At 43.5% G+C, this 16947-nt stretch overlaps 2 protein-coding genes across 8 annotated transcripts in view; both read left to right on the forward strand.

Moving 5' to 3' along the window:
• C2CD2 (C2 calcium dependent domain containing 2) overlaps window positions 1-8224 on the forward strand; it is a 45055-nt gene extending 36831 nt beyond the window's left edge. For 2 of the 4 annotated variants that reach the window (XM_067298423.1, XM_067298431.1), the window contains exon 14: window positions 1849-6925. In XM_067298423.1, the coding sequence (XP_067154524.1) occupies window positions 1849-2075 (227 nt within the window). In that variant the 3' untranslated portion in view covers window positions 2076-6925. Of the gene's footprint in view, window positions 1-1848; window positions 6926-7689 lie in introns of those variants that run through there. The other 2 variants (XM_067298441.1, XM_067298449.1) reach the window with 2 other exon arrangements.
• A 928-nt stretch (window positions 8225-9152) lies between these two features.
• PRDM15 (PR/SET domain 15) overlaps window positions 9153-16947 on the forward strand; it is a 39193-nt gene continuing 31398 nt past the window's right edge. For 3 of the 4 annotated variants that reach the window (XM_067298461.1, XM_067298475.1, XM_067298470.1), the window contains exons 1-2: window positions 9678-9714; window positions 15731-15776. In XM_067298461.1, the coding sequence (XP_067154562.1) occupies window positions 15740-15776 (37 nt within the window). In that variant the 5' untranslated portion in view covers window positions 9678-9714; window positions 15731-15739. Of the gene's footprint in view, window positions 9177-9677; window positions 9715-15730; window positions 15777-16947 lie in introns of those variants that run through there. The other variant, XM_067298468.1, reaches the window with a different exon arrangement.

Consider the following 16947-nt stretch of genomic DNA (forward strand, 5'->3'; position numbering starts at 1 on the left):
GAAAGAATTATTATGTGGTATTATTTGTATTTATTGCAACCAGGGAGAAAAAGCAGAATCGAGATTGTGCAGTGATAGGAATTAGTAGCTGAGCTGAAAAAGAATGGGAAGCTTGATAATGGCATGGGCACAAGCTATGGAAGCTTTGTCAAGGAGATGACTGCCTTCACATACTGGTCTGACTGCCAGAAGGCTCCTGTGTTGGCTTGATATCTGGGTCCTCCTCTGTTCAAATTGGCTTGTGCCACTTGGACAATGACACCACCCAATTCTGCACAAAACTAGAGTTGCTATTTTAACATTAGGCTGCTATACTGATACCAGGCTGAGTGTTCCTGGTAGTTCAGAGCAGTTTTCCTGCCAGCTGCCACCATGCTGCCTTACACATCGGGCACACGTGCGCATATGGAAAGGAGCGGTGGAATTCTTCAGAATGGTGGCTACCAAAAAATTGAGGCTTGCAAAGGGAGAAGACGCTACTGGTGTTTTGTGTTGTGAACATAAGTCCCTGGTGAGATGCTAGCTGCAATTGCTATGACTACATAATAGGTTTGACATGGTATCAAGGGAAAGAATACAACGAAATGAAGCAGCCTAAACTAATTTACCACAGAAGGGATTTGGGAGGATTTCGGAGCCTACTGGAAGCAGATGTAATATTATTCTTAATCTGTTTGAGCTGATTTGTTATTCCTAACAGGATTTTAAAACAGCAAGTGCTTCATAATCTCTACTCTAGTTGGTGCTCTCAAATTCTTATAGAATACATGTTGTCTACTTGTGTGGGCCTACTGCATGAAGGTTGACTACCAGGTACTGTTCTCAGAAACCAACAGTATCCTGCACTTGGAATTAAAATGTCAACTTCATTTTGTGCATAATGGGCTAAAATTTTCTTCTTGGTTCCTTTGATGTGTGAAGCAGCAGAGAGGCACTATAGCATTTCTTTACTTCCTCTGTTTCATTCTTTTCATAAAATATTCTGTACTATTAATCTATTGGAAGGATTGAATATGCCTGTTTGACATGTGAGAACCCAGCATACAATCCACACCAAATGCTGTGCATGTGTATGTTTGAACACTACCATAGCTTTCAGAAGAGCATTTGAAACTATTAAAGTATAAGGAAGGACGCTTCTACAAGATGTGTGGATTGGCTCTTCAGAAAATCAGATTTGATACTTGCTTGCTGATAGACATGTTTGACATTAGTTTTCCTTCCTTCTTTCAATGAAGGACTGTTTCTGCAAGAACTGAAGGAAAATGTATTTTTTCTTCAGTGCTCCTCTAGCAGTACAATTGAGCTCATCTTCCTGAACTTTTCTGCTAACTTTAAGAGTGTATGTATACGCATAGATCTATAACCACCATAGTCTGTCATGAATCTAAGCGATTCAGTTTGCATGATACTTGCATGAAATGAGAAGCAGAGAATGCATACTTCTGTCCAGCCTAAATTTCTTAGTGGTGTTCAGCTGGGACAGGGCTGGATCAGCAGTGGGGTGAGCCGGACTCAGTAGCATGTAGTGCATGTATGTGTGCCTTTGGCAGAAAGCACAATAAATACTTGAGTTTACCACTATGTGAAATAACGTGAATGATTTGGTCCAAGACAGAACTCATGAACTATTATGACCTCTAGGTCATCAATATTTTTGCTTTAGTTTTACTACAATGTTAGCTTTCTAACATGGCTTTTGCACTGAATAGTTAAAAGGGTGAATTTAAATCAGAAATACTAAGACCAAGGCTTTTTTCAGTATTGTTGCAGTTATAGTTAAAGCTGAGACCTAACAGGAAAGCATGCTGTTCTGTCTAAAGTGTCCTCTGCTGTTTGTGTCTTCAGGTGGGATTTTGAAAAAAAGCGCAAAACTCTTTTTTCGTCGGCGGCATCATCAGAAGGATCCAGGAATGAGTCAGTCGCATAACGATCTTGTCTACTTGCAGCAGCCATTGTCAGAGGAAACACACAAGAAGGGAGGAACACTTTCACGTATTCTTAGCAGGAAACTCCTTTCCAAAAACAAAAGCAAGAACAAACCGAATGGTGCTTCAGCAGACCCATCCGTATAAGACTGACCACTCTCTAATGGGATACTTGCACATCAGTTGATCAGTTGTTTACAGAGCAGTACTAGAGAATACATATGCAGCTGATGACTTGCATGAAATGATGTTCACTAATACAGTGGTCCAGGAATAAACAGAAAGCTTGTCTTTCGTTTATTTTTCCAGAATGCTTTCCTTTATAATTGATGAGCTGCTCCTCCCAATACAAGAAGTGTGAATTGTATCATGACAGCATTTGGAGGACTGTGTGGTTTGTTGTAGAAGATGAGGGAAGACGGGGAATGGTGCAGGTGGGGAGGACTTCTGTGCGAGCACCTAGTTTACATTAGTGGAGAGCTAAGAACTGAAAAATCCTACCTGCTATATGCCTGAACCACTATAAAAGAGATGACATACCACTGTGCTTCCTTACTGCAACACAGAATAGTAGCAATGCAAGTCTCAACTTGGTTTTCTAGTCAGGCTGAAAGACAAAAGAGAGACCCAGATCCAGTTTGTATTGTAATTTGGAAACGGGTAAGTTTTTAGAGGCAGAACTAAAATGCTGATTAAGATAGCCAGCTGTAATAACTGTAGCCTGCTGTATTAACTGCTCAGTCCATGTAGGTGGAGAGATGCCTTTGATATTAGCCATAAATCAATAAATTATGCAAATACTTATCCTAGCATATTGTATAATATTCTGTGCATAAGTTATGCTTAAAAACCAGAACTTTTTCTAAGTCTACCTAAGTCTACTTGGAAACAAAACATTTAAAAATTCCTACATGTAGCTTTTCTTCCCTGTGTGAGAAGCTGCCTTGCTAATGCAACAACTTGTCTGAGGGGCTCTAATTCCTTCTCTCAAGTACTTGTTAGACAAGTATATTAATCATCGTATCAAATGCAAAGCTAGGAGCAATAAGTGTTGAACAGAGCATATTTAACCCTATATAAGCTTTTCATTAGACAGCTTGTTTTAGATGCTAAACACTTACTGAGATCTTAGCAAATGCAGTTGTGAAGACGGCTTCTTTTTAAAAAAAAAGTAATAATAATAATCCCCTAACTTCAGTTTCTAGAGGTATCGGTGTTGTCACATGGTGAGCGGTTGGTTGGGCTTTTGACTTTTTCTTCATTAAATATAGCAGCTGGCTCCTTTAAATTAAAATGAAAAAACGGTGAAAGTATAGGTGTAGTTTTTTGGGGGTTTTTTTTAGATATTTAAAAAGAGGAGTAAAATATCAGTTGGTATTTCACAGGCAGCATCTTTTGTGCATACCTGTACTTTTCCATCATATACATTCCTGCTGAGAACAAAGGACCAAGCCTGTTCTCTTTAGCCAAGAAAAACACCCATTCCATCAAAACTACTGACATAAATGGATGATAGATTTGTGCCTGCTTTGCCAACAGTGATTTTTTTTCCCCCCCTTAAAAGACTTGTTTCCATAAAAATGGCAGATAATTGGGCTTACACCTTAAGCATCCTTCAAAAATAGAAATTCACTGAAAAACAGAAATATATTTCAAAACTTCTGGTGGGTTCTGGGTTCCCTGGCAAATATTTTTACAAAGGTTATAAATCTAGTGGATTTTTTTAATTTTACCAACAAACTATTCATATAAATGAACTGCCAAAATCTTTTAACTGAGCCTACTGTTTAAAAATACATTTTTTATGTAGCCTAGTAAAATCACTGTGGTAGTACAGCAGTCCCAGACTATCAAACAGTTGTATGTTTAAGCATGCTGTTATTATGAAACACTTGAAGGCATTTTAATATTCTGTGTTTAAAAAATTTTTGTTACACGTGAGTATTCTAGACCTTTAATGTGCTTAGAAATCCCAGGTCAGTAATACAGGTTCGTCCTGCTTAAATGTGTTTGAAAACTTTTGTTTATTGTTAATTAATACAAAGTAGAAGTTAGGCTTCTTCGTTTAGGCTTCTTCTTTTGCTCTATAGCAGCTCATGAGCTGAGCGTTAGAACACTGATGTTATGTTTCCTCAGCATACACTTTTTCCCATTGACCTCAGTAGGAGCTCTTTGCATGATGGGGAGAAATGAAGTCCCTATCATGTTTTAAATGTTTAGTCTTGTTTGCTGAAGGAGAAAAATAAAACTGAGCACTGAGCTCAAGAAATCAAAGTGTAATTAAGGTGAGACTAAGGTGACACCCCCTTACACTAAAAGCTAACAGCTGTAGAATTGGGAATGTAAAGGGATTACGTATCACTACTTGAATTCTGTTTAAATTACTGAACTGGGATTTTAATTTACAGAAGCTTTTTTTACTGTAGAATGTGGTGAAATTAATGCTGAGTAACTTGCAGAACACAGGATTAGGGTTTGCTTGTATATTACCCCAAAGAAAAATAAGCCTTGAAGGCTTTTTGTTTGTTTTTTTTTTAATCTTTCTTAAGGTCTTGGTGATTGCCTAAATGCATGTCTTAATGGTGGGAACTGAGAGCATTCAATACTGCAAACTGTTCATAGGTTTGAGCTTGCGTATATTGAGAAAGAATTAATTATGCAGATGAGGAAAACAAGGCATTTGGGTAAAAAGGGAATCTTGTTTTTAATTGCCTTCACTCCTCAGGAAAATAAATATCATTTGGTTTGATAACATGTTTGACCTCCATATCTGGCTGCTGTGTTCCTCCCCTCTTCCTACACCTGTATAAGTAATTTCTGTAATGTAACAAGCTAAAGTACTAAACCCAAATGGACGGTTGAATTCCTCAATAGTGATAACCCCAAAGGCCCATAATATTGAACCTTGTTCCTGCTTCCCGGGAGGTTGCCTTTTAAGATCAGGAGATGTAAGTCTGTATTTTGTGTACTAGTAGTTATGTTGGTGTGAGTTGGGTCCTGACAACCAGTGTGAGCTGTGCTACAGGTCAGAGTAGGGAGGACTGGATTTGTAAATTGGTGGAATTAATGCAGGGACTAATCCTATCAGGTGCTGAGTATTTCCTCTGCAGTTGTCTGAAAGGTGCCAAAGGGAACCCCCAAATTATTAAGATTGCAGTCTTAAAAATTTTAATAACTACACATTTGAAGAGCACAGTAGATAAATCTCTGCATTATATTACATAGAAAACTTTTTCTTTTCTGTCCTCTAATTTAATTACTTCAAAATGATACTTTGGAAACAATTTATAGAATCTTTCTTCTTTTTTGCCCCTCTTCTTACGGTTCTGTGTTTCTGGATGTTATGTATACCAAAGAAAGCATGGTATTTGTTTTATAGGGACTACGCTGTGAAGGTTTGTTTTTCCTTTCCAAAGAATTTTTCTGCCCATAATTGAATCATTTTAACCTGTGTTTATGTGGTTTGTTTTGCTTTATGGTATCTTAGCTTTTCATTTGCTTTGATGGAGAAAACCTGCATCCTCACCTAAGCAAGATTTGCCTCAGCTTTAATGGAAATTTTGCTAAGATCTACAGAAATTGAATTTCTCTTTGTAGATTAAAACAATAAAGCTACCTAATATCTCAAATGTGAAGGCAAGCTAGGTGACTTTGAAGTGACTGAGATGGAGGGAAGAGATCCTTTATTCCTAGGTCACTGGTACTGCATATCCAAATACCCCAGGAAAAAATGTTGTTCATTTTACTCCAGCTATATATGAAACTTGTGAGGTTTGAGGCAGCAGGAAGGAGAAGGAACATGGTAGTGGACAAAAGTACATATTCACTTAACAAGCAAAATACAATTAGCAAACTTGTTTGATGGTTTGACATAATGGAGATATAAACTGTACAGGCATGGATATTGGGTGTTATTCTAATGCTTTCTAGTAGATTTTTTTTTTTCCCCTGCTCTTTGGGAGAGACTTTGGGGCTCTAGGTTATACAGACCTGTAGTTACTGTGTGGCTCTAGAGAGGACTTGGTTTCTGGTGCTGCTTTTTTAGAAGGATTCTATTGCCTGGTAACAATGCCAATTTTGAGGACCAGTGACATTTTACACTAGTTTTTGGTACTGCATCTCCTTGCTAGTTCTAAATGGCTTTCAAGTGAATGCTTTCTGATGTGTATTTCTTGTAAAGTTTGGTTCTTTGGATGTGTGAAATATAATAGGAAAAAAGGGTGAAGCTGACTACATAAAATGCTATCAAATGTGTACAGGGAAACAAAGTTAAGAGTCTTGCTCTTCCTCTAACATCTCTTTCAGCTCTGGTAATTCTAGTTGTTACAAGGAGCAAGAGCTCTATACAAGGTGAGAGTCACAAGACTTTCTCAGTTTTTGAACTGTAGAGCTGATGTTTGAGATAAGTGCTTATGCTGGTAAAAAATTAAGTATACCATAGTTCTAGGCTAAGACAATTCCCATTGTGAGTGGGAACAGCTGACCTCATACTTTGACACCTCACAGGACCTACGTGGATTTGTTCATGTGTTTAAAGTGAGCGTATGCTTCGCTATGTTGCTCAGTCATGGCCTTGATGACAAACAGTTCAAGATTAACTATATAACAAGGGTGACTACTTTAAGTCAAGGGTGAACAATATCATTTCACTTGGGTTATCGAAGCTGCTGCTATGCAAAGTGCTAGTGTGGTGTGAAAGTAACTGGGAAGAATGGGACTGGGGTCTTGCCAATACTATAACTTTGTATTTCCCAACAATGTAGTATGCTCTGATATTCCAGATGGGGTAGAACACTTTATTCCTAGCATTCAGCTGTGATAGGCCCTTCTTCTGTGTGTTTTTTTTTTTTTTTTGTGTTCGTGTGTGTGTGCACACAAATAAGTTGACACAGTTAAAAAGTCTACGATGTACAGATTTATTATATCACTAAAAAGCTTGAAGATTTTTTTAAATAAATAGCTACTGCTGTACATACAATAAATGCCAATTGTCTCTGTGTAGTGTGCTGTCGTATCTAGTCAGGCAAGCATAACAGATGGTTTTCTACTCTCTTTCACTACTTTGACCTGTTGCTTAACACAGTCCCTTTATCTGTTTATCCAGGAGCAGATTCCTCCATTCGTAAAAAAATATTGTTATTCATTATTTTTTCTCTAAATTATATTGTGTTATACTAAAAACAGTGGTACTTTGGGGTAAGGGGAAGTGTTAGGGCATAGATCTCATAAAAGATAGCAATACTAAAATGAGCACTGTCTGGAAATCACCTTATCTTGGGTTTGTTTTACTGAAAGAGTTAGGTTCTAAATTACTGCTTCCACAAAGCCCCACCAAACTAAAAACAAAACAAAAAAACAACAAAAAAAATCAAGACAGCCACAATGATATTTATTCTTCCCTCCCCAAAGCAAGTGAAACTGTACCTTCTTTTGCAAGGAAATTGTATGTTACCTTAGTGAGAGTTACTGCCCACGTTTATATGCCTGCTTATTTCATATTCTTGAAGTGCTTAGCTGAAACTCCCTAATAGTCTCACAACAAACCTTCTTACTCTAATTTTGGGTGGGTTTTTTTGATTTTTTTTTTTTTTTAACTTATGTGATGCCATTAGTGTACACTAGCAAAAATGACAAGACAGATCACAGCTGGAGAGGAATGAATGGAGCACTAACTTGGGTGCTGTACTCTAGCCTTCAGTTCATCATTCTTAAACAATAAATGGAAGATGTCATGTGTTTTTTGTTGTTTTTTTTTCCATAGCTAATCTCTCTGTCCCAGAGTGCCTGGTGTAAGATGTGAGTTTGCAATCTGATGTTAACTTTGCAGAAAGGTAGGAATGTTAAAGCTTAAATTTATGAAACATTTTAGAGCAGCAGGGTCCAGATTCACATGCACTGTAAGTCCAGACTGCTACAGCTAGGAAATGTACATCTAAATATTCTGAATTATTTAATATTTATTCTGACAGAGTGAAGGCATTGCAGGCATGATCATCACACTTGTGCACTAGATGCTGAAGCAACCTAAGCCAGGGCCCAAAGACTTAGCATTGTGAATGTGATATGCACGGAAATGTGCGGGGAAAAGAAGTAAAAGCAGACTATACAAAACTAAAGGCCAGCTGGCTTAGCTCTTTGTGAAAAAGCAAATTATCTTATATGTGTGCTTAGAGCCTTAAAAAATTCCCCTAACTCCTCCTGTGCTTGTTGAATATTTCTGGTGAGTTGTTCTTAAGAACAAGGGCTTTTCCCCTGTTCATATTAAAATTTTTGCTAAAAAAGCAACACTTTCAAAATTCAGATGTTGCATTGTTTCAGTTTACTCAAACACTCAACAAGAACAGAGTCTCTACACGTCCCTCTTCCTGTTGAAGCCGTGTGCTTGTGCAGAAGGGTATGCAAGATGCGTCGGGCCAGAAATAGAGAAGGGGTCTGACCTTAGCCAACTGATAAACCCATAGCCCTATATGAGGGCACATCAATTGGAAAGGACAGAGCTGGAGCCCTCTTTCCATGGTCATTGAACTTTGGGGGGCTTTGGGCCTTTGGGGGACTGCGTCATAGGCAACACTTCTTACCAGAGGAAGAAGTATCTTGCTTTGATACAAAATGCATAAGTAGTTCTTGACTCAGGCCTGTCTCTGAATGTGTGGTCTCACTGCATCGTATTTCAGCTGGAGGAGTGGAGGGTACCCAACTAGTCAAAACTGGATTTTTAAAACCTCTCAAACTGAGAAGCGCATTGAGTCCAAGTCTTTCATTTCCTGGGCATGTAGTCTCAGCAGTGGCCCACTATATAAAAAGGCATCACTGATTATGATTCTGAATAAAAATGTGCACAGCTGCTGTGTTTGCTATTGAGAACAGAAATCTCAGTAACGCAGGACAGACAAGACTTAGGAACAATAATGCCGAAATTTAGTCTCAAAGAGGTTCAGGCATGAACAAGACACAGGTAATCTGTTTGTTCTGCTGGTTCTGTGCTTTACTGAGGAAAAATCGTAGGGCCTACAGTCTACTAAATGCCTGATGTGGAGCTTTATGAACGCTTGCTTTTGACTCAATTCCAGTAAAGGTGACAAACTGCTTTTGCGATTCCCTCCTTTCCCCTCGACACACCCCAGGAGGCAGGAAAGAAAATAAAAGAGCCCACGTTGCACAACCTTGGCGCTAAGCAAAGGTCAATGGTGGCACCTCTCTTTCTGCGGGTCCAAACCGCCGCTCGAGGCGCCGCGCAGAGCCGTGAAGGTGAGCCAGCCGGGCGCGGCGGCAGAGAGGGAACTTCCCGGGCCGCAGACCGGGCCCCGCCGAGAAATGCGTGTGGAAGAGCCTGTCCCGACGGGCTCCCCTCCCGCCACACGCGCGGAGCGCCGCTGCCCCTCACCCGCCCGCTCCCCAACAGCCGCAGCGAGGCGCGAGGGCGCCCCCGCCCCGCGCCGCTCCCGCAACCGCCCCGCCCGCGGCCGCTAGGGGCGAGGCCGCGCGGTCGCTCCCCGCCTGCCGCCGCACTCACGGCAGGCGCTCGGGCCGGGCCGGGCCGGGCCGGGCCGGGCCGGGCCCCGCGCCCAGGACGGGGCTGCGGCGGGGCGGTCCCTGCGCGGCGCCGAGGGAGCGCGGCCGCCCCCGAGCCCGCAGCGCCGCGGCCCTCCCCTCTCCGCCGCGCGCGGACTACAGCTCCCATGGTGCTTTGCCGCCGTCCGGGCCGGCTTCCGGTGGCGCGTGGTTTCCGGAGCGGATCGGAACCCGGAGTCCGGATTCGATCCGGGTCTGAACATTCCCAAGGCAGGTAACGCCAATTCCCCTCGCTCCCGCGCGCCGCGCCTTCGCCCTCCCTCCCCGTCCCGGGCCCCGGCCCCACGCGGGCTCCACGCGGAACGCCCCACGCGGGACCTCACCCGCGCGCTGCGCCGCGCCCGGCCCGCGCGCCTCCCCTTCCCACGGTGCCGTCTTCTATCCCCGCTCCGCTCTCTGGGGTGCGGGGGGGGCGGCGCGGCGCCGGGCGCGCGGCGGTGGCGGCGGCCCCGCCGCTGCCTCCTCCTCCTCCTCCGCCGCCTCCTCCATGCCGCCTGTTCTTTGTTACAGCGGCCGCGCCGCTGCGCGCGGAGGGAGGGCAGTAGGGAGGGGGGCGAGGCGGGTCCGAGGCAAAACCCGGCGGAGCCGCTCCCGGATCCCGCGCCGGGCCCCGCCGCCCGCCGGGCTCCTGGCGGCTGCGGCGCGGGGCGCCGCCGCCCGCCCTCGGCCGGGCCTGCGGGGCCGCGCCGAGTCCCCTCCCCTGAGCGCGCACACACACACTGCCGGAGGCTGCGGTGCCGCCGGCGGGCAGCGCCTCGCTACGCTGCCGGGCATGGGCGGAAGGGCGGGCTCGCCGGGGCCGGGCGGGCTGGGGCAGGCGGGCGGCAGCGGCGGCGTCTCCGTCGCGGCGGTGGCTCCGCGTTGGCGGCGGCTTTGTGCGGCCGGCTTAACGGCCGCGCGGCGCGGGGGCGCTCGCGGGGCGGCTGTCGGCGCGCGCGCGCGCGCGCGGCCCGGCAGGTAAAACCGTTGAGCCGTGGGCGCACGCGGCCGCCGGCGGCAGCCCGCGGCGGGGGCCGGGCGAGCGCGCAGAGGCGTAAGCGCGCGCCCCGGCCCATGGGAAGGAAAGGTGGGGCGGGGAGCCGCACGGCGGGCGCGGGCGAGCCCCTCCGGGGCCGTGGCCGCCTCGCCGGCGGGGCTTACTCGGCAGCTCCTCCTGGCTTGCTGCTCATTTAGCAGGAGCTCCTCGGCAAGGCGGCGAAGGTTGTTGCACGGCGTGAGGGTTAAAGGCATGATCAGAGCGGGAGAAGACGGACTTAGGAGGGAGGTTTAATAATTATCCATTGAAACTGGCCCTTATCAGTAGCAGCAGAAAGCTGACCCGCTTGTCAGAAGAGCTCCCTAGAGACCACGCCAGCCCGTCTCCTGTTTCGGTTCTCTTTATAAGTGCATGCCTTCTGGAAGAAGGTGTGGTGCGTTCATTACCCCATTAAAAGGAAAATCCCTGCTCTGCAGTGCTTCATAAACAGAATTTTTCTGCAATGCACTTGTTTTCTGCTCTTGTTCATTAAACAAACTTTGCGTGTGCTTTATTCACACCAGGCATGGTGAATGTGACCAGAGGAAATGTTTTAAAGAACAGATGGTATAAACTCAGCATCCACTTTATTAATCTGTGCTTGACGATGACTGGATGTAACCATGGATGTAACCACCCCCCCACCCCATTTCTCAGCAATAACTTAATAGTAGAACTGTAATAACTTAGTATAAATATAAAGCCTCACTGTGCTAGATATTCCACAATGTATTTTCTGGTTATTTTAAACAGTAGCATGAACAAATTAGACTACATCATGAAGCAAACAAAGCATGTTATGTAGTGCATTCTGCCTGCGTGCATGTATTTGTAATACCCATCAACTTGTGGTGTTCTCAGGTTACTTATTCACACTAGTAGAAGTCCACTGTAAGGATTTTAGGGGAAAATTTAAGTAGAAAGGGAAACTTTTTATTTGGTAACCAACAGGGTAAAATTAAATACAGATTTTAGGGACTGTGGTTTTTTTAATTTATTTATTCTTACCTATTTTTTAAATCCATTTGTGAGCTCAAAGTTATGCAGCTTGCCACTGGAGCCTGATTTTCTTTTTCAGCATTTTACTAGGAGAAAATATGCTTTTACACCGAGTCTTACATTTCTGGATAATTTATGGCTTGAATAGTTACATGACACTAATACTGCACATGATACTGTGCAGATACCTGTGATGAGCTTTAAAGTTTCTGGAGGCCCATGTTGCAGTTGGAGTTCGCTTGCTCAGTTATATGTTCAGCTCTCAGGCACAAAATCACTCAGTTAATTACACATAAACAGAAAATTCTGGTTTTCTGCTCTTTTTCTGCACCAAAATTAGGCTTTGTACCTGTGGTCTGGTTTCTTCTTTACAGCTTTTCACCTGATTATTCACTGCTTAATGAGTGCTGTCTGTTTTATATCAAAGTGTCTGGAATTCCCAGAAGCTTTGATTATCTCTGCAAGACAAGAACATAATTATGTGCAATAGGATGAGTGATTTAATGGAATATTTTTTCTGATATAAGGGCTTAAAAAGAAAAAACCCACAGACATGGGCCAGAACATCATCAGCTTAGAGTAAAAAATTCTGGAGTCTGTCTTCAGTACCATCATGTGAGCTAGTGTGACATTCCATGACTCAGTTTACCAGCTGGAGCATGTGGCATGATGATATTTATTTCAAAAACTCTTGGGAAATATATTTGAAATTTGTGAGGAGTTTTGTGGTCTGTGGGTCGAAATTATTACGTATCTGCGAAGCAGAATTGTTAAACCCACCTTTGGGGTTATTCTCCCTTTCTTCTACTTCACAGAAAGTGTGAAGGGAGAAAAAAAAAACACCATGAGGAATTGGTAGCAGGGTGGAAATACTAATGCAAGGTAGTCCTCTTTTTGCACCTGCATGTTGGACTGTTTCCCTTAGCACATACACTATGTTGGCCCCAGAGCATCTATGTACACAGCACTTTTGGATGCATTTGATACATAACACTATCTGTTCTATTTTTTTCAGAGGTCATTGTGCTGACATAGGAAAGATGTCTGACGAAGCAAAAATCATTTGCTATGTAGAAAATAAAAGTACTTGTTTACAAAAATGAAAATTAGGCTAATCCAAGTAATATCTGAGATTTAGTGTCCTTATCAATTGAGTGAGGTATGTTTGATGGACCTTAACAGTTTCCCTCCATCACCTTGAACGCTATTTATGTTACTGTGATCCCTCATCCCCTTTACTGATGTTCTCATCTTTTGGCTCCTAGAACAAGATTGACGTAGCTGCTTCTGTAATGCTGTATGTCATGATTATTAACTAAGATATTTCTAGAGTCAGTCTGCCGTTAGTGAAGAATGCTGCGCAGAGAATAGTACTAGAAAGCAAATACCTTTGAAGAGCAGGTTACACAGCAGTATTAGTGATCTTGCTGCACTTGCACTGTCCGTCTTCACATCTCCCCATGTATCTGAACCACTGACCAAGGATAGTGTTTATTAATTCAGCCATACTTAGGGTGACGATCTTGTCGGGACAAAAACTATCTAAAAATAACTGGACGTACAGCTTTTCCTTGGAATAGTGCAAAGCATCCACAAAACATCTTGGTTAAAAAGCAAAACAAACCATTTTGGACAGCAATGTATGATGCACTTTTCATGGCTTGCCTTGTACTGGCATACTCTGCAGTTCCCTGAGCACCTGTTTCACTGTTTACAGTGCTTTCAAGGAAAGAGCTTTGGGGAAATTCCCTGAATTGTTGCTTGTGCCCAGCATTGGGATTTTGTGGTACTTTTGTATAAATGTCTAGTCCCCAAAAGTCATAGCCAAGGAAGGCTTAGCTTTGCACCACAGAGGAGCAGTGCAAACCATTTGCCCATGAAACAGGTGTTACGAGAGGTTGCAATGATGTGAAACAGAATTTGGGAGGGCTGTACTTGGGACAGTGTTGCTGAGGCACACCAGGGTGCCCTGACTCTGTGCCCAGAAGCCTCCTTCGGCTGTTGCCAGGTGACTGAGCAGCAGCACCTCTGCTGCTGAAACCAGGAGCTGTGTATTCCTGTCAGTTGGCCTGCTGGCCTTACACCCAGCCTCACTTTGTGCGACAGTGGATTGTGCCTTGCTGACTGGGACCAGTTTATGCTTTGACAAAGGAACCTGTTTACTACTTCTCCTGGAGGCTTGAGCTGGAGGGGAACATCAGTGCAGCTGACAGCCCTGCATCAGACCCTGCATCCTGGCATGCCCATGAGTGGGTGCCCTAGTGGCTTTAGCCGCAGACTTGGCAGAAGTATGGAGTCAGGCGTGGGTATGTAATAGCTGCTGCCAATGCCTGAAGCAATAGGAGGGATGTGGGCCAGTGAGCTTCACTCGTGCTGATGAGTCAGTAGAGCTTATACCTGCACAGAAGTAACTGCTGCTCTGGGCAGCAGCCTGAGGCATATTTCCACAGCCCAGCTGGGCAGAGAGTACGAAACATTAGTGTTCAAGAGTAAGCTCAAAAAGGGGGCAACATTATTTGTGCGTCAAAAGGGAACCCCTGTTCCTACGCTGAATCTGAGTAACAGCTATGTTTGTGCATATCTTTGGATTGGCTTTTGTTGTTGGAGTAGGAAATGCTTTATCTTTTTTCAAACAGGGCTCTGCTAGCTTGCTTGGTGCATCTTTGGCCATGTTTGCTCTCCTTCTGTCCTCCCTCTCACAGATTCAGTCTCTTATTCTTTCCTGTTTTCTTCTTGACCAGTGTGCTTCGCTGCTTCTGCAGCTTCATTCTCTCTGGCTTAGGTCAGGTTCTTCATGTTGCTTTGCTTCTCACTGGGGCATTAGGAGAAATCTTTGCTAGAGGGGGCTTACTGCCAGGGCTGGGTGTCTCATACTTGAAAATACAGGTGTGGAGGCACTCAGTGTGGAACAGAAACCTAATTCTGCATTTCTTAGCTCTTACAAATTTGAGCTCCTTACTATTGAATTTGCTTTGTGTGACATAAAGATGAAAAATGCACTGAAAGTGGTGGAAATCCCTCTTTGGATTTGAGTGAGTTGTGTCCCTAACATAAGAGCTATGATTTGTGATTTATACAAAATATTTAGGTGTAAAATTATGCTCCTGCCATATGCAGAACTTTCTTTAACAAACCCAAAATCTGAAGCTTTCTTAAAATCTTAAGTAAAGCAGCAGAAGGTCAAAGTATCTTTCAAGATGTTTGTTATCTCAAAGTTATGTTCTAATTAATGCATAAAATGTAAAAATAGTCTAAAATTACTTCATTTATGATTTATTTTTTTCATGATTTTATGTGGTAGGAACATTAGCATAAAGTTAACTAAATTAAAAGCATACAAACCCTCAGAAACTTTGACTTATGGTGTGCTTTGATAGGCATCTTAAAGATGTACTGATCTTTTAACTTCAGAAATATCCTTGTTTGGGTACCTGGAATTTGAATACTTTTGCGCGGTTTTATTGGATGCACACCAGCAATTTAGTAATACTTTTTTTTCCACAGCTGTTCCTTTTTCTTAAGTTCTGTATTATTGAACTCGCCAGTAGAACATGTTCTTTTATTGCACAATGGTGAAAGTCTGTTTGTAGGGAGTAGAACAGTTGATAGATGTTGTTGTAGTGAAAAACCACGGAGGAAAATATACATCATATTAAAAGATTAGAGGTGACCAGGGAAAGAAGTAGTGCTTAGACCACTTTCATCAACGTTTCTCTTGGTGGCAGTGCCAACTTGAGCTGTTCCATCACTACCACCTGCCTAGCTGTGTGGGACGGTTCAGTGAGCTGATGAACCTTGCCTCTGAAGTGCTTGTTTTGGGGCCTGGATTAGTGCCCTGACCCTGCTCCTTCTGAGGCTCCACAAAAGCTTATAGCGGGGGGAGCAGGGACACACAGGAATGGCAGGAGGTTGGCGAAAAGGGGGATGGAGAGCTGCATAACACAGCACTGTCTCAAAGAAAAATGTCTGTGAAGCTACAGATATTTAGACCTTGGTAGTGATTTCAGCACACACGTAATGACACAGCAGTCTCTGAGGGATTGTTAACAACTTTATTTTGTGTTTAACTTTCCATTTATACCCCTGCAGGAACCAGTAGTGTATTTGGGTATGCTCTGGGTCAGTCAGCATCATCTTTCCATAAATGGATATTTCAATAGTATGGTGAAAATAAAACTCATTCAGGACTTTAATTTCCTCTTTTATATTTTGGCAGGTTTAAAAAATGGCTGAAGATGGCAATGATGAGACTATGTTTATTTGTAAGTATTAGAAAGAAGATGATTTACCTCTTCATAATGTGACTCGCCTACACAGAACATCTGAAATTAAAGACTAAAACAGGCTTCATTTTTATTTAGAAATATATTTATGTAAAGGAAGTTCAAATAGTTTATGGAGGAGTAGAGAGAAGGTTGCTAATTTTAAGCATACATATTCTCCTGGTTTTGCTGGCAAATGCATAGAGAGACCTCTGAATATGAATTACTAGAACAGCTTTTTCATAGCTGAAATAAGTGAGATTGAAGGCCTCAAGATTGCCAGAGACTAGTCTAAGCCCTTGTTTATACTGCCAGTTTTGGCAACCAGGAATTGCTGTGGGGAACTCTGACATCTAGTGTAAGTTAAAGATCTGCACCTCCACAGCAGGAAACTGTGGCAGGCCCAGTAGGAGATGCACTGACGGACCTGCCAAGTCTCACCCGACATTCACTGTGTTTACTTGGGCCTCCGCAGCTAGGCCTGCAATTCATGCGCTTGCAGCTCAGCTTTGTGGTCTGCCTTATGATGTGTAACCCTGTGTGCCAGGCTTGGATCCACAGACCAATGGGCTCATGGAGCGTGAAGAGAGGCCACAGAGGTGTTATGCCCAGGGAGTCTGGTGGGCAGTGTCCTGTGCTTAATGTAGCCTGGCTAGTAGGCTTGTTCCCCAGTGACTTGCTTGCCCTACAGCTCCTGCTTGTCACACGTCTGGACATGCAGGACCTTGTATAACAAGGACAAAAAGTTCAGAGATCTAGAGTCCGCTAACCTATTTGAATGAGCATAAGGGGTCCAGATGTTGTGGATCCAATCTGGGAAGAGCAGAGGGGAGCATTTGTCCTTGGTGGTTTGGATTCACAGACTCTGAGCCTTGGTGGCTCCTCAGCTGCACATCAACTTTATCGCAACTGTATAGGGAAAAAAGTTGCACCTTTCCTGCTACCACAGATTACCTAGGATTCCTTCAAAAATAGTCTTGACTCAATGGGTATTATTTTTTTTGAGTTGCAGATAACTGGTGGTGAAGTTACTTTATTTTCCCCTTTGTTAAAAGACCCTGCTGGTTATCAAAGAGCATGGGAATGTGATATCTTTTCCTAATTGCTGTGTGTTACACAGCCCTTTTTTCCCCCCCTTCCAATGGAGGCTGCAGTCAGTGAATTTCTGGAG

This window comes from Apteryx mantelli, chromosome 1 (assembly GCF_036417845.1).
Source record: "Apteryx mantelli isolate bAptMan1 chromosome 1, bAptMan1.hap1, whole genome shotgun sequence".
Lineage (NCBI taxonomy): Eukaryota > Metazoa > Chordata > Aves > Apterygiformes > Apterygidae > Apteryx > Apteryx mantelli.